General features: G+C 44.3%; 1 protein-coding gene across 2 annotated transcripts in view; it reads right to left on the bottom strand.

The window, feature by feature from the left end:
• The window catches only part of Dock1 (dedicator of cytokinesis 1), a 504,121-nt gene that overhangs the window by 294,244 nt on the left and 191,511 nt on the right, over positions 1 to 18,366 (bottom strand). For both annotated transcript variants that reach the window (XM_038330219.1, XM_038330227.1), the window contains exons 26-27: positions 3,113 to 3,240; positions 1,037 to 1,132 (exon numbers count right to left, since the gene is read on the bottom strand). In XM_038330219.1, the coding sequence (XP_038186147.1) occupies positions 1,037 to 1,132; positions 3,113 to 3,240 (224 nt within the window). The remainder of the gene's footprint in view (positions 1 to 1,036; positions 1,133 to 3,112; positions 3,241 to 18,366) is intronic.

Below are 18,366 nucleotides of genomic sequence, written 5' to 3'. Positions count from 1 at the left end.
ATAGCAGCTTGCAGGCAGACATAGCGCTGGCTACATCTTGATCAGAAGGCATCAGGAAGTGGACACAGTGTCACACTGAGGGAAGCTTGAGCAATTGAGACCTCAAAGCCCACACTTCCTCCAACAAGGCCACACCTCCTAACAGTGCTAGTCCCTTTGGGGGCCATTTTCTTTCAAACCACCACACAGGGGCTGAGCTAGGCTGGCTGTGCACCCCTAGCTTCCCCTCATTTGTTCATTCCCTGGATATACAGAAGAGATCAGGGTCACACACCAACGAAGACCAATGTGTCTCTCCTGATTGTAGGTGAAACCCTACAAAAGCTGTTGTTTCTTCCATTAAGGAAGCTATTTTGTTTCCCTCCCTCCTGAGAGGCCATCCAGCAAGTTAGCCAAATAAGGATGTATACTTTACGTAATAAAACTAAAATGGTCAATTGGGTGCACATAGGGGTCTCATGCCTAAGTAACCAAATTTAACCACTTGGGGGGATGGGCATGACATAATATGCACACTAGTCACCATGACACCAACTTACAAAGACCGTTGAAATTTTGATAGAACCTTCTTGAAATAAATCACCTTCTACAAGCAACGACCCATTGCGAGAGAAACAGTGAGGGTATATCTAGTAGACAACAAAACTGCTAAGGTGCATTACTTTTTAAGGTGTTTCATTAAAATGTTATCAAAAAATACGATAAACATAAATACAAAGAAAGAAACTGCCTTATGAGTGAAGACTTCGAAGAAAAGACACATCTTTGATAAAAAGTAATAACAACAAGAAACCCCCTTCCAAGCATTTCGTTCCCTGACAAGTTAAGTTTCCTCATCCCCCTTGACAGACACTTCTGGAATTATGGAAAATGAGAACAAACTGGATCTCAAGTGCATGCTACCCTTTAAGAAAGTAAGTTCACATCCCAGTGGCAGCTAGGAGAGGAGAGACGGAATGGGGCAGGTGTTTGGGGACATAACCTTCTGGGCAGGAAGCTCATGGCCTGGCACAAGCATGTGTCTCTGGGCACTTACAATGAGTTCTGAATCTCGCCCCATGGAAATGACCGTCCGGTTCACTGTCCTGAGAAGTTTCTCCATGATGATCTGGACATGCCTCTGAGTTGGCCCCTGGAGGGAAGAGACACGAATCAAAGCCAAGAGCGCAGACCCTCAAGGTTCCACAAGCCCAAGCGCTTGCTGCCGAACCCAGCTGCTCTGTATAGAGTCAATCAATTATAACCCTTAACGAGATGAAAAACGGCTTTCATCGAAGGCAAATGCCTTCGTGAAGAAAACTCAAGGCCTTTTATTAATTATAGCCCATTAATGATAATTTGTTATATAATCATAGTAAATTAATTTAAGCAAACCTTAAAACTAAAAGCAAATCCATTTAAACAATATAATGTCTACGATCCCTGGTGAGACCGCCAATTAGTCTTGCAGAGATGCCTGGCCATCTGTAAACGGAAGGCAGGCAGATAACAGCGCGGACCGCGCTGCGTGTCACTTCCCGATAACTTCACCGTTCACAGAACAGAATGTTTTAGTACCAGTGCAGCAAATTATCTAAAATTCACAGTGCCATGGGGTTTTCCATTAGGGAGAATTTATTCTCTGGCTTAATGCGAAATGGGACTGTGGATTCTCTTCCACGCACTCGGCTTGAGCAGGCAGGTTCCTTGTCTCTGAGCAGTCACAAGATCTGTGAGCTTGGCCTACAAGCTCTTTGTCCCGGCTTTCGTCTGAAGAATGCAACGGGCCTAGCATGAGATCACTGAGGCTGGTCCTGAAGAAGACATCTAAGCCCCAGGCAAGGCTCATGCCCCCGATGAGGTGAAGCTACCCATCATCCAGCGGGGGTTGTATCTGACCCTGGCAGCACAAACCATCGGGAATGGGATAGTCAATCATCATTGTCACTTCCGCCGGATTCTAGGGCAATAGTAAGGTAAAGCTTTGACTGTTGGTGTTTCCACAGAGGATTCACTGAGAGTGTGAGACCCACTCTGAGTACAGGTGGCACTGGCTGAAGGGGTAGAGTCCTGAACTGAATAAAATATGGGAAAAGGCGAGAAAGCTAAATGAAGACCAGCATTCTCCTTGCTCTGTTTCCTGATCTTCCCAGATGGAAGCAAGCAGCCTGGTGTAGCTCCAGAGAGAAACTGACCCAGTATCCTGCACCCCTGCCGTATTTAGTGAAAGCAAGAAGTAGCTAGCTCAGAGTGAAAGATTTACTGCTCAAGGGAACAAACAGAAGTGTGTGTGTGTGTGTGTGTGTGTGTGTGTGTGTGTGTGTGTGTGTGTGTGTGTTGAGCAGGAAGGTATCCAGGTAATGCAGGAAAGAGTTCAGAACAAACTCTATCTACCTAAAATCCTGATGAGAACCAGGGACAGAGACAAATGAAGGAGCCCTAGGACATGAGAGCTCATTCCCAGTCTTGCTCATGAGGTTCAGTCTTCACTTACTGTTAACACACAGAGGTGTTTCTATCCTGATTCCAGACACACCAGGAGGATCAGTGACATTACCTAAGTGTATACATGTGCACAAACATACATGATATGCTGGTGATGTGGGAGGATGAAATATTCCTATACCTGTCTGACCCAGATTCAGATTAGAAAAATAAAAAGCCCACCCCCCCAAAAAAATTTTTTTTTAGTGTTTAGAAATACAAGAGGGAGCTGCAAAGCTCAGAAAGCTCTGGAAGCTTCTACCTGTGGTGAGGAGGGCAGAAAGCTGCCAGAAGGACAGGTGGTTTGGTTCATGTAACAATAAATGCAGGAACTATAAAAAGGGATGGGTAATCAGCCTCCCCAGCCTTTTCCTGACCTGCAGGATGAGAACTTTGGCCTTGGGAAGCATCTTACCAAGAAAGCACAGGAAAATGAAAACTTAATTTCAGTTCAAAAGGGTGAATGCTGCAAAGTAAAAAAATCATGACGCGCACACACAAATAAAAATAATTCAAGGGTAAAACTATAGAAATAAAAGCTGAAAATGAAAGTCAATGCTTTTCCCACAAGGCAGTTCTGTTTGTGGCATGTTTCCAAGGCTTGGACAAGGCTGGCGAGGCTGCCCGTGGTCTGCTCTCCATGACTTACCACATCCTTCCGGTAGAGCACCTCCAGGATGTTGCTGAGAAGCTGGCAGCATGCCTCCAGGTCCTCCTGCCTCTCCAGGTGGTACTTGAGCTGGTCTGTCATCATGGGGAGCAGGATCTCTCTGCAGTCTGCATAGAACACAGGATTGTCAGTCAGCAGAAGACACCAAGGAAGCCCTGGGGTCTGCAAGAAAGGTGTGTCCTCTCAAGTGTCGGATTTACAAGGTGCACGATAGAAACTGACATCTGCAGAGGCCGATGGCTTGATCACCAGGAAGCCATTTCTGAGGCTGTCAATCATTCATAGATGGGCACCTGCATGTTTTTGCAGGTCTCTGTATCAACACACAAGTCACAAACATGCATATCACATATAAACACACACATACACACACATCCCTGCAGTTGCACATGTGATAGGTTATCTACTAATGTCTCTTACTTTCAATTCATTTATTTGCAATAGTAAAAGGAGTACTCCCTCCATCAAAAACTATTCAAACTGCAGATTTCCAGTCATTTCCTAGACCAAACAGACAGGATCCTCTTCTTAAGTGAAAGAGCTTGGGGAATGGGACAATGGTATACAGCCCTTCCTTCCCAGACAAGCTCCCTGGAGTAGAGTGAAGAAGTGGGAATGAGAAGACAGAAATGAAGGGCAGAGAAACAGGACCGTAAACAAAAACTTGGGAGCTGAGGACCAGGTCAAAGAAACGTTCGGTTTTTCAATTGTGGTTTAGTTGAGAACATAGCCGGAATATCAGAAACATAAACAGAAGAGCAACATGGGCACAGATCGATGGTGGAATGAAATTCCTAATGGCCTCTTCCGGTTTGGAAAATGAGCTGAATCCTGGCAGCATCCACTTTCCAAAGTGACCTGCCTGTTTAGGGCCCCAGATTCTGACACCAGCCCAGCCATCATGGCCTCCTTGAAGATGCAAAGCAAGTGAGAAGCAGAGCTCCAGAACAGGAAATAGATGTAGCTGGTTTTCAGGATTGTACACTTTAGGATTTACGACATTAATGATACATAAAAGCATGTTTTGCATTAATGTTCCCGAGTTTTTTACGGAAGGACAAAGAAATCACACAGCAATGGAAGAGCTCCTCTACATATTCAGAAGTACACCCTGAACTCAAACACACACAGTTGGCTTTCCCAAGGACAACAGTTTAATGAGAGACTGGGGAGGTGGGCACAGGGCAGGAAGAATGAGACATAATACAAGCCCTTCTGCTCAATGATCTGTCCGTGGGACACATGTAGGGTGCTCAACCAGGGTGATCTCAAATTCCACTTGGATCTTCTCCCTAAGGGAGAGACTAGGAGGAATTCCTGAACCAGAAGGAGTGTGGCCCGGGGCAAATATTTATGATGTGTAGTCTCCACTGTCAACTGGACAGGAGTGAGAATGGCCTGAACAAGACAGCTCTAGAGCCTCTGTGGGGCGTTCTCCAGAGAGCCGAGACTGAGGAGGGGAGTCACTCTGATTGTGGGTGGTGCTAGCCCATGGGATTGGGTCCTGGAGTGAACAAGAATGAAAAGAGGGACAAGGCCAGCTGAGCCAGGACTGCCCGCCCTTTGCTTCCTGTTCTGTAGGAATGTGTGGTGGTGAGGAGAGACAGCTAGAGCTGTTCCTGCCATCATGCCCCCTCCCCAAGTGGGACAAAATAAACTTTTACTCCCCTAAATTGATTCTTGCCGGATATTTGGTCATGGAGACAAACACAAAACTAAAACCTTATGTAATCCAATGAGAATATGTGGCTTTACTCATTGACACCATATTTTAATAATCAATCCCTGTGCAGATGTAATGCATCAAACAATAAGAACTGTAGGCCAGCACTGCTGATCATGGCACAAGGAGCTGTGGAGAATCCTGCAGAAAGTCAGAGACAGAGGGCACAGCACACAGCAAGGGTGCTGTCTGAGCCAGAAAGTTGGCCCCTTTGTGTCTGGGTTTCCTGTGTCAGGAAAACTCCATCTGAACTCCCTATGATCTCTCCTATCCCTTCCAATGACCCTGGTGGGAGAGCTAAACTGTTTCACAGGTAGGACTGCCCTTTGAGCTTCAGAGACAACTCCAACATGCCAAGGTATGCTACCACTCAGAAGATAGACTGTCCAAAGGAAACAATACAAGAAAATGACCCCTAGATCATGCTATCAACAACAAAACAGCCCCAGATGACTTTGCCATAGAATCTCAAAGCTCATACACTATATCCACTCTCATTTATGCTACGGATGCTTAAATGTAAGACCTAATGCAGTGAAACCCTCCAGATCAATGTGTCAGAAGGATCCCTTGGAGAACAGTGCCTAAGCCAAACCCTTCATGCTGGGCCCTTCCAGAGAGCCCCACTTCAATGCCTCTAGTTGAGCCCACTTTCACTTCTACAGGGAACACATGACCTCCCCCCACCGCCATGTGCTCAACTGAACATGGAGTAAGCCCTGAGCTATGTTTGTCCATCTGGTTACTATATCTATCTATCTATATCTATCTATCTATCTATCTATCTATCTATCTATCTATCTATCTATCTATGTATGACTGCCACTATTCTGGTGGTCATGTGAGTTTTGAAGGTATCTCAGATAGAAAAGGAAGAGCTAATAAGGCAAATGTTCTCAACCTATGGTTTGAGACCGTTTTGGTGGTTGAATGACCTTTTCACAGGGGTCACTTAAGATATTGGGAAAACACGGATATTTACATTATGATTTATAACGATAACAAATTTAAAAGTAGCAACAAAAATAATTTTATGGTTGGGATCATCATAACATGAGGGGCTGTATTAAAGGGTTGAGGTGTTAGGAAGGTTGAGAACCACTGTGCTACAGCCTGATGGGTAAAAAGTCTTATGAGCTAGCCAGCACAACCTGCAGGAAAGATGTGTCTCTGGATGGTTGTCAGAGATGGCCCTTTAGGGTATGGGACCAGATGCCCTGGCCTATGTCTCATCCTTTGGCCCCATTTGTCTGTTGTACTGGGAAAGCAGCAGTGGCCCACACTGTTCTCAGAGCTGTTGAGTGTACTGGTTCTATCTGTCAGTATTACCTCAGGGTAAAGGAGTATGTCTGCGTGCCCAGCTCAGGCAGGGAGATTCCAACCTCAGAAGGCTGACAAGAGGACAGTTGTGAGTTCAAGTCTATCTGGGTTACTTAATGGAAACCAGGCTAGCCTGGGTGACACTGTGTTGAGAAATCAAAACACACACACACACACACACACACACACACACACACAATCCAAAAGTAGAGTGGTGTCCTTCTCTCAGCTCCCCCAGGAGATGAAAAGTTATTGGCTATCCTTTCTGAAAGGTGAGTGTCAAGCTGTGCAGGGAAAATGGGGGTAAGAAGACAGGAACTGTGACCATCCACCAGTGTGTGAGGAAGGACTTGGCACGAAGCACTCTGCTGAGCCACTAGGAAAGAAAGATTCCCAGGGCCAGCAGCACCACCATCAGAAAATTCTCTCTGCATCCAGTTCCACATCTGAACACTGATGACCCACTGGACAGATCATTAGGTCTGCCCCACAGCCAGAAGCCACCCTGCCTAAACAAGGGGTCTGGTGCAGGCATCCGAGAATACAGAGAGGCTCATAGCACTGCCCATCATTGTGTTATCAGAAACCCACCACACACCTCAGAGGAAGAAACACTTGTTTCCAGCATTTTGGGGGGACCAGAGCCAGGAGCAAAGGAGTTATGTTCTACGCCTCCAGGTCCAAGTCCACAGGCCACCATAAATACCGACTGCTTTAACTATGTTTCTTTTCAATGGAAGGGAAATACGGTGAGAGTTGTTTCTTGATCCCTTTAACAGGAATAATCTCAGCATATAAACTAAGACCTGAATGTGTGTGTCTATGAGTGTGTGCGTATATAAATGCATATGTGTGTGTATGTGTGTGCGTGTGCAGGTTTCTCTGTCTTAGAGGGCAGTTGGTTAGTATGTACCTCCACACACATTCATTTCCTCTGTGAACCAAAGCAATTCGCACCTGCTAAGTGGTGAGGAATGTCCCACGGTCCACAGCAGCCTAGCCCCATCCTTGGCAGAGAGCTGAAGGACAAACATGCCCCAGAAAGAGCGCTTCTACCTTCCTGGGGATCCGGTTTTACTGGATGGTTTCCAACCCAGTCTGGACCAGAGCGCACAGCTGAAGGAGAGGGCAGCCATGTGTGCCGACTCCCTTTACTACGCAAGCACATGCAGAGGGCATGGAAGCTAAAGGGCATGTGATGATAAGCAGATCTACTGTCCAGTACTATCCCCAGGACTCAATGAATGGTAGCTGTCAAAATTAGAACCTGTATTCTAATTTTGTGATATGTATTATATCAGGCCAGGCACCTTGAATGAATGTAAACCAGGAAAATTAATGTCTCAGGATCACCTCAGAATGGATCTACCCACAAAGTAGCTAATCTGCTTCCCGCTTCCAAAGAATGGATATTGCAAAAATTATGTATATTGCAAAAATATATAAAAATTATATAAATATATATATTTGAGGCAAGGTCTGTCAGTGTAGCCCAGGCTATACTACAAGTCATAATCCTACCTCAGTTACCTAAATATTGGAGTTATAAACACATACCATATTCACCGAAAACAAAAACACTTCATGTTTAATGGGACTTTTCCTAGCCTGTATTTCATACTACAAAAGTTAAATGTTCTTAAGAAATTTAAAATCATAGTAGGGTCCACAAAGTATCTGCTACATCACGGGTGGAGGTAAACAGCTGCAGGAGAGGGTTTTACAACCTCTGGTTGCTGAGGTTTCCTGCCACATGAGGGACATTCCAACTGATCATGTACAATGTTCTTCCACAAAGACAGAGTATCCAATCCAGAAAGCCAGTAAAACAAAATAAGTAGCTTGAATCCATTCTTCAGCACAATAAAAATAAAAGCTAATATTAAAGGGAAAACAGATTTTTACATGTTTTAAATCAATAATTGACACATAGCCTTTGGAAAACTCTGGAATGTTAGAGCTCAGAAGACTGATATGCTCTTATTCACGCCATAAGGTTTGAAAAGGGCTTCTGATCAGTTCATCCATATACGTAAGGAAACAAAATCATGATGCACACATGCACACATGACATTAAAATAGGGATTATTTGGGGAGGGTAGAGAATTAGCAGCAAGGGGAGGAGACAAAGAGGGAAACAGGAAAGCAAATGTCAGTCGAAACATGTGGCATACTTGAAAACCATATCACTACAAAACTCGTCACCTTCACAACAAACTTAATTTTAATAAAAAATAAAAATAAAAACAAGGACTTCTTGTCACACATGCATGAATCTACATGTTCAATCACAGCACAGAAAATGAAGCAAAACAAAAAAACCATAGAAAATAAAAACAGGGCTGCAGCGGATGCAGCCAGATTGGTAGAATGCCTTCCCTAGCATGCAGGAGGCTCTGAGTTCAAGCCCCAGCACCAAAGAAAATAAGACACGGTGGTTGGTGCTTGTCATCCCAGCATTTGTGGAGAGTGGACAATCAGAAGCTCAAGGTCACCCTCTGTTCCGCATCAAATTCTTGGCTAGCCTGGGCTATGTGAGACTTCCTCTCAAAAAAAAAAAAAAAAAAAAAAAAAAAAAAGGTAGAGTAGGGCTGCCAGCCATGAAGGAAGGAGACCGGGCCCTTGCTGCTAGCAGCATAGCACAAGGAAGTAAATATCTTAGAAGTAAAAAGTGTGAGAGTTACTTCAATCTGTGACTAAACTAAGGGAGGAAAAGCAGCTGTCCTTCCAAACTTTGTATCTTCTTTCTTTCTGTGATATATGTCCCTTGTGGGTGCATACATTTAAAGACAAGATCCCCAGCTAGTGGAAGTGTTTGGGAAGGATTAGGAAGAGTGACCTTGTTGAAGGAGATATGGTTGTGGGGGTGGGCAGGGAGGCTTTAAAAGCCCATATCACACCTCTGCCTCTTTCTCTGCCTGCCTGCCAATCAGGATGTAAGATCTCAGCCCCTCCTAGCCTGCCACCATGCTTCCTGCCATGATAATCATGGACTAACCCTCTAAAACTACAAGCAAGCCTCCAATGAAAAGCTTCATTTTCTAAGAGTTGCCCTGGCCATGGTATCTCTTCAAGGCGGTACAGCAGTGACAAAGACACTAAGAACAGTCAGCACTGCCCACATGTGCATGGGTGTGGGGCATCGTGGAGCACAGGAAAGCTGCCAGTGACCACACCCTCAAAGGACGGCTGACGTTCCCCAGCTGCCAGTCCAGCTGCCAGTGACCACGCCCTCAAAGGATGGCTGACTTTCCCCAGCTGCCAGTGACCACACCCTCAAAGAATGACTGACTTTCTCCAGCTGCCAGTGACCACATCTTCAAAGGATGACTGACTTTCTCCAGCTGCCAGTGACCACACCCTCAAAGGATGACTGACTTTCCCCAGCTGCCAGTGACCACACCCTCAAAGGATGACTGACTTTCCCCAGCTGCCACTGACCACATCCTCAAAGGATGACTGACTTTCTCCAGCTGCCAGTGACCACATCCTCAAAGGATGACTGACTTTCCCCAGCTGCCAGTGACCACATCCTCAAAGGATGACTGACTTTCCCCAGCTGCCAGTGACCACACCCTCAAAGGATGACTGACTTTCTCCAGCTGCCAGTGACCACGCCCTCAAAGGATGGCTGACTTTCTCCAGCTGCCAGTGACCACGCCCTCAAAGAATGACTGACTTTCCCCAGCTGCCAGTGACCACGCCCTCAAAGAATGACTGACTTTCCCCAGCTGCCAGTGACCACGCCCTCAAAGAATGACTGACTTTCCCCAGTTGCCAGTGACCACATCCTCAAAGGATGACTGACTTTCCCCAGCTGCCAGTGACCACACCCTCAAAGAATGACTGACTTTCCCCAGCTGCCAGTGACCACACCCTCAAAGAATGACTGACTTTCTCCAGCAGTTAACAATTTTTCAACAGATTCTCAGTAAGAAGAGAGGCCTGAGTAGCATCTCTTCAGTTTCTAGGATAACTTTGGCTGGCCCTTAATGCTACAAACCCAATCCTCCAGGCAACACTGTTATGAAGTAACTAAATACTTTCTGAATAAATTTGAGGCCTTCTCAACAGGAGAGAATTGCAAGCCTAGTATTGTAATTCTGGTCAAAAGTCCATGGCTGGGAGGTAACGGGCCTTAGGGCAGAACATTCTATTGCTACTCTCCTAAATGGTCATCCTGTCAAAGGGCCTTCTAAATGTGTGTGTTTACAACCACAGAACTGGATTTAATTATAATAAATGAATTGCAAGTTCAAATGTTTAAAAGTGTTGCTTGATCTAGTTACTGCAAACAACTGTTAAGAATAATAAATTGTACTTTACAATGAAAACTAAAGACAGAGTAAGAATTTAGCATTGAAATTGTGCTATAAGTTACAACGCAATGAACTTCTCAGACTCAACATGGAGAAAAAAATATAAAGCGTGGCATTAGTGAGTTTGAGATAGAATTCGCACAGCAATGACATTCTGGATAAAATATGTGACTGACTTACATTGCTTCAAACCACATTTGCTGAGGACTAGGGAATTTAAAATGACACCCAAGGCTCGCAGTCTGCGCATGCAGGAAGCACAGGCTAAGTATGTAAAGAAGCAGATGAGGAAGAGTTCATACAGTTTTTCACTTTTATGAATGAAGTTCCCTCTGCTTCAAGGTCACAGCTCTCTCTGACCACTCACCCCATCACAGGAGAACCGGGGACATTTTGGTACCTGTCAGCACCCACCAGAGGCATAGATACAGGAAACATAAATGTCCTATTTTTGCATGGCTATAGACCCACTTCATACAAATTGCCATGGGGATGACACCACCCACCTGCCACACTCTCCCCTCACCATGTTCTGCAATGGTCACAGACTCCAATCATTAACATCTGCTTATCTGCAGCTGTGAAGGCCAAAGCCAGGATGATTAATGCTCTGGTAATGGGCACAGAGTAAAAAATATTAATCTTTATAAAAGGTATTCAACAGGCATCATCGGCTTATAAATGTCCAAGCAGAATATTCGTGTATAACCCTATTACAGCTCTACATTAAAATAAGACACAAAAATGAGAATGAATTTGTCCATTTAAAGCATTCATTTTTATGAACACTGAGTAATGTGCTTCTTAATTTTTAGTTCGGTCACATTAAACAAATGATCCATAAAGTGCATTTAATAACCTTGTGTGTGTTGCATAGAACCAAAAGCCAGAATAACACTTTTAATGAGAATTAAACAGTAAGAGCCATATTAATGGGAAATGTGTGCTATTCATCTTTTATAGACAATCATCTTGTTTTCCTACCATTTAGGAACCCTGTGCCCACGTTTCAATATGCTCAAGTGATTTTCTCCATCTACGTGAGTCTTTAAGCAGAAGTAGCTCCAAGACTGTATCCATGCTAGACGGGGGTCATAGAAGCCATCTACTGATCTCCAGATTGCACAGATGTGGGGAACAGGAACCTGGTGACAGACACAGGCAGCAACTGTACTGCTAAGCAAAAGCTGAGCCAGCATTAGCCACTGCACTCCCAAGCCACAGAACTTGGTTATAAAAGACCCATGATGGCACACATACATGTAGGCATATATAAATGTCAAGGACAAAGCCATTTTCCCAAGAATTATTTTAAGTAAGAAATTATGAGACTAGGCAGTGCCAGGCGAAAAAAATAGCAGTAAATCACCCCTGCCACTACAGCATTCTTTAGGAACGCTATTTGCTGATCTGTGGGACTGAATCTCTGCATGAACCCAGCCCAGCATTTCCCCTCCTGGCAGCTGGGCCGCACCTTGTAAAGTATTTTGGTCAGAACGGTGTCACTTGCCTGTGTGCTAAAAGAATCAGAAATGTGGCAATCTGTGATTCAGCCTTGAAGTACGTAGTGTCATGGAATCTTAATTGAGAGGATGACAGAGCAAGTCAAAGGCTCTGGAAATGGGAAGAGTGAGCAGAGGAGCATGGAGACTGTCAAACAAAGGAGAGCAAAAACTCAGTGAGCAATGTTGACTGCTACCCAAATGATTGACTGGAATCCCAGCCCCAAGGCCTACAAGGTGGAAAGAGAGAACTGATCCTTCCCAGCAGTCCTCCGGACCCCGACATGCACACTCTGGCATGCATGCAGGTACACACACACAATAATAAATAAAGATTAAAAAGACATTTTAAAAATTAGTCAAACGTATGTTTCCTACATATGGGCATGAGACTGTGGAGAAGAGAAGTCATGTTAAAAAGAGCACTGGGCAGAAGACACTCTTGGCCTTTGAGACTGGCAAGGTACAACAGGAAAGGTGAAGTTCTGGTAGAATCGCCGTAAGGTATGGCGTCTCCTCTGGTAAACTGGAAGAAAAGCCAACAGAAAGGCTATAAACGAGCCCCATGTCAATACATGAAAAACACCATAGCCTAAAATAAAATGGCAGGAAGACAGCCTACTGTCTAAGTCAGGAGAAGCAGGTCATAGATGGGGCTTGCTGATTTGACAAAGAACTCTATTATTGTGATTGGCTGTGGAGGAGAATCTCAACACATGGAAGAGCTGAAAAGAGATACAAGATCCATGGTTTCCAGAGAACTGAGGAGGGGGTGCTGCCAGCTGATCTAGTAGGTAGCCACAGACACAGCACTTGGTCACAGTGGTTCTAAACACTCTTGGTGGCTTAAGAGAAACAGAGGTGTGTGTTAAAACATGTGGGTGAAGGCAGGATGGTCTGTGCCATTGAAGGTAGATTTGCACAGTTGCTGTGGCAGGGTAAAGTTATGACACAAAATCCTGGCAGATGCCAATTGGGGCTTTTCCTTGTTCAGGACATCATTTTATATAGTAACCACTGAACTCTTGGGACCTAGAAAGAATGAAGAGCTGTAGAGCTGAGGAATTAGCTTTCCAGGTACCTGGTGACAGCATGAATAGGCATGAGACAAATGGGGACAGCCTCTTCTTAGACTGCCCTTCCTATATCAGCACTAAACAGCAGAGGCAGAAGTCAGCCGAGAGGTGGGCTCAACGTAGAGTCAACAGTGGCTAATATGTAGATGAGTAACACCATAAGGTGCTGTTGGTTCTAGCAATCTGATCACAAACTACAACCGTCCTACAGCCACCCCACAGAAAGAGAAGAGAAAAACTATTAAAACCCCATGAACATGAGAACAACACTGTATGATTTATTTATGCTTAATTTACAGATGTGTTCATTTATCGATTTATTTGTACTATTTTTCCTTGCTCCACATAGCGTTGAAGTAAATTCAGCTTTCAGAGAGAATTACTCATGCAGTGGGCATGAAACAGTATAAGAAGTAGGGATGATGGATCTGAAACAAGTCGGAGCTTTAATCAGCACCATGGTGGTGGACAGCTCCCTGCCTGGGCGTTTGCTTACAGACAGGTTTCTTATTTAACCCTGATGCCCTCCTCTGTAAATGGAGTCAATTAGTCTTTTCCGGTTCTACATTTTTATGTGGATGATGCTGAAGGCTCTCAGAGGGCTCAAACTGGCTAACCAAAAGTCCTGAGCACTTGGTAGGTGATCAATAAATGATGGCGGACTTAAAATGGTATAATTAAGAAACTCCTGTATTCAATAAGCTATTTCTAAAAGTGTTAACAAGTGGCCTCTGGACAAACACGTATAATGAAAGACAGAGGAGAGACCTACAGAATGAGGGAAGAAAAAGGTACCAGATAACAGATCAAGACTTAACGTTTCCTTGAGGCATGGGGTGTGTGGGGGGGAACACACAACATGGGAGAGAAAGCGATGTTTATATTCCAGCATTATTTAAAAGAGTTAGTCTTCAGGGTTCGCAGCTGGCAACATTCATTAGCAATCATCAGCACAGCTATCTAATTAAAGAGTTCCAGAATGCCGTATGAGTGGGACATTAAGTGACTCTGGCAAAATTAGCCCCAACCCCAATTTTTCCTCTGTGTATAACATCTATCAAGTTAACAAAACTACTTGAGAATAGCTCGGGGTATAAGATCTGGTTTTTCACAGTAGAAAAACTCAAGAAATATTGTTTTGATTTGTTGATGGATCAAAGCATTAAAACAACATATTTTATTACAGTTCTGCATGAAACAGCTTCTCATGTGTATGAGCTAAAGAAACAGAAATTGATGAACAGGGCAATTCTTATAGATAGATGCATTCTGCGTAGGGTCTGGCTAGTGTGAAGAAACTGTGGCTTTAGTATTTCTTAATACCAAAATCCTGAGAGGTGCATGGGCATCACCCAAGGCCTTAGAAAGGCTGCTGTAACTAATGTTCCTGCCATTAGCAAAGAGTTTTACTCCGTTTGATCACTGGGAGAATTATTCACCTTGGAAAGAAGAATGAAACACATCATTTAAAGTCCTTCGCCCTAAATTTTAAAGAGGCTTCCTATTATTCAAAACTGAGGATAAATGAGTTTCCACAGGGCAGGTGAGCCCTGCTGGAAAAGGGGTCTGCCCTTAGTTTGATTTCTGTGGCTGTGATAAAAGACACTTGACAACAAGCAACTAGGAGAGGAAAGGGCTTACTTTGCTCTACTTACAGGCCACAGACCATCATTGGGGGCTATCAGGGCAGGGACACAGAGGAACCTGAAGATAGGATGGCATGCTATTCCACTTAGCATTACCTCTGACCAGGAACACATGTATAATCCAGGGAATACATCAGGAACCAGAGGCTACTGCTTGTTAGCTGGCTCTTACTCAGGTTTATTTCTCCACTCTTACTTAGCTAGCGTTTTTAGAAAGCCCAGGCTGGCCACAGCAAACTGGACACTCCTGATTCAATTACTAAAGGTAATAATCCTCTATTAACAGAGCTACAGGCCTTTATGATATAGGCAACTCCTGACTCAAGGCTTTCCTCTCGGTTGACTTTAGGTTGTATCAAATTAATAATTATAGCTGGCTAGGACAGGGAAGGAAGGAGTATAGGATGGCCAGGGTTTGAAAGAATGGCCCCCTTCCTCCTCCTCCTCATAGCAAAGAGTCCAGTCACCAGGAAGGCAACAGCCAAAGTCTGTCAAAGAATAGCAGGTCTATAAAAAGATCATCCACCCGGGTATTAAAACACTACCAAGGCCAAGACTTGCTACCACATTACACAGATACCATCAATGTCACTCATCCAATCTCACACTCCCCGCTAAAATCAACCAAGCACACACACACACAAGAAAAAGCACGTAGCAAGCTGTGAAAGGAAACATGTCAATCACCTAGCCCATTGTAAGAGGGGGAACATGAAAAGACCATGTCCAGAAAAACAAGGAACTATTCCATGTTAATTAGAACAAACTTCCCCAAGGTCTAGGATCCAGAAGAGAAGGCACATGTGGACAAGGAGAACGTCCTGAAGGGAAACCCCCTTCCTTCAAAGGCCTCCTGTAAGCAAAGGAACTTCTCGTGAGTAGCCTACAAGGTGATGATAGTCAGGTAGAACTCAATTTACCCCAATTTCCATGCCATCAATGTAAAAGAATTTTGTGGGCCCAAATCCTATACTCGGTGTTCTCATGCGTAATTTAATTACACCAGAACTTTTCATTTCTATAACAGGATTTAAGCTTTAATTTCCACGGCTTTCGTCAGATAAGTGGGCAACAACATAATCACATGGAAACAAAGCGACAAACGCACAAATTATGAGACGTCAACCTTCCTTCTCTTTGTATCTTGCTTTGAGAATCCGCTGCTCGCTCCACACCACAGATGATATCCAAGAGTCATCATTCTGCACGGCACATAATCTGTTTAGCCAGCTTTCAAGTAGGCAAGTCACATCGGAGACCAGGCTCGGAAGCCATTACCACCCATTCAGTGGCTCTCATGCACAGCATGCTAATGAGTCCAAAGCCCTTCACCTCAGCATAGGAGCAAAAACAGGACATCCGAGGCAGATGGATGGGGATGGATGCAGGATACCAGCACAGGGACTAGGATCTATCCTCAGTCAGGAACACTGCCATCCACGGAGGAATTGCTACCTATGCAATTGCAGAGTCTTGGATTTGCTTTAGAGTATGATCATTGTTGGGTAATGGGAATGTACGTGTATATATTCTAGCTTTCTCTCCACTCTTCTATATTCTGGTAATTTCCCCCTTTTATTCCATATGAACATAAGCAGATCCATTCTCCCCCATGTGGCTGGACACCATGCAATCCTAAAACCAGAATAGAATACAATAGAGAAGAAGGCTGGCCTCTGAGCAGAGGGAAGTTGACACTGTCCTCAGATGAGGCAGTTTCATAGAGGCTGGGGCCAAGCACGAACTTTCTGTGCCAAATGACCCATTTCCTGTTGTAGCCCAATAAACCCCCACTGAGTACATCTTCTCTGTCCCTGTCTGCAAATGGGAAAACTGATGAGAGAAATCAGAAACAGCCAGTGTGCCACCAGCCTGAGTCCATAGGAACCGGAGTCCGGTGTAATCAGAGTGCAGAAATCCCGTAGGTGAGGCAGGATTCTTGCTGCTATGTACTGCTCAGTTATCACCCACATGCATGGTGACCACAGCAATGGGCCAAACTCAAACTTCTGGAAACACAACCCACTGACTATTTGCACAAGCATGCTCCTTACCCTCAAAGACCCCAGACAATGGGACAGTGCTCATATATTTCCCATAAAATAACTTAGCTGAAGCTAGCACAGAGTACAATTCCTAACTGGCAAGAGGTATAATCTGCAACCCTTGGAGAGTGTAAAATCTATAAATATGGCCACCATTATAAGAAACCTGAAACACATCCCTTTTCCCAAAGAACAATCCTTATTAGTGCCTAAACTAAATAATTTTTTTGTTCTCAGCTACGCTGAGACCTGGAGACAATTTATCTCATGGTGTGAGGCAGCAGAGGCTGATACATAGCCATGGAGCTCTCGCTGGCCTCAAGGATTCCGTCCCTGGTGCACCAGGAGCACACCAAACACAGCAGGCCACAACAGTGTAAGCATTCCACAGCACAGGCAGCAAAGCCAGCTTCTACAAAGGTCTAAGGAGCAGGTCCCAAGGAAGACAAGACAGCACGAAAACCACAGCTCCCATATCTCATCTGAAAATGACTTCATTTTAAATATTGATACAAATGTGGCATGGACTACTTTATAAAAGTAATGGCAGCTTTGTGAGAATAGACCAGCCGGAGGATTTCAGCTGTTCGTCTTTCCTGACAGGAAGAGAAGACAGCAGTTGGCTGCTCGGGAAAAGGACAGAGCCAGCAAATGAGAAAGACGCCTTCTTTGCTATCCCAACCCCAACCCAAAGTCTATACACAGGGGGATTTTCATATTAGTCAAAGCATTCTAAAAGGCTTGGAGGCAGCCACTCCAAGTTCAGGACATATTCAAGAAGTTTATTATAACACAGATGACAGATGCTGATTGGCTGTAAAACGAGAAGGTCCAGACTGATGTTGTCTTGGCCTATGATCATTTTGGATTTTACATTCTTGACGCATGTCACTATCAAACTGGGTAAAACTTGCTAAGGACAGCAATGTTCTGTTACAGACAGGGCTGGAGAGGTGGCTCATTCAGTAAAGTGACTGCTTTGCTGGCAAGAGTATCCAGCACCCACATAAAAAACTGGTCATGGTCACATATACCTACCAATCCCAGAACTGGGAAAACAGACACAGGAAACTACCTGGGGGTCAGTGAACCATATAATGGAAGAAACAAGTTCCAAGTTCAGTGAGAGACTGACTGTCTCAAAAAACAAGGTTGAGGGTGATGGAGGGAGGCATCTGATGTTGACATCTGCCTTTTATATTCATATATACAGATTCACGTGCACACACACACACACACACACACACAGAGAGAGAGAGAGAGAGAGAGAGAGAGAGAGAGAGAGAGAGAGAGAGAGAAACACAGAGAGACAGAGGAAAATTATGAAATTATACTTTAAAAGATGGATTATTTGAAAGGGTAATAATATTAACTCATTATGAATTTATTTATATGTTGCCTGGTTCAAAGAGGACTCAAGACAGTGTATGAAAAACCAGAGCAGAAAGAAATAGTGCAGCTAAATAAGAAGACATATAGTGACCCAACAGCCAGGCTGAGATGAGCACCAGGCATGAGCGGCAGGGTCCTCTTCAAACATCCTAGAGGCTGAAGAAAAAAACTAAGTTTCAGGGAAGTGGAGGGTTTCCCCCAAAACATATC

Source organism: Arvicola amphibius, chromosome 1 (genome assembly GCF_903992535.2).
Source record: "Arvicola amphibius chromosome 1, mArvAmp1.2, whole genome shotgun sequence".
Lineage (NCBI taxonomy): Eukaryota > Metazoa > Chordata > Mammalia > Rodentia > Cricetidae > Arvicola > Arvicola amphibius.
The sequence above is the reverse complement of the archived record's forward strand: the minus strand, read 5'-3'. Positions and strand labels throughout refer to the sequence as shown.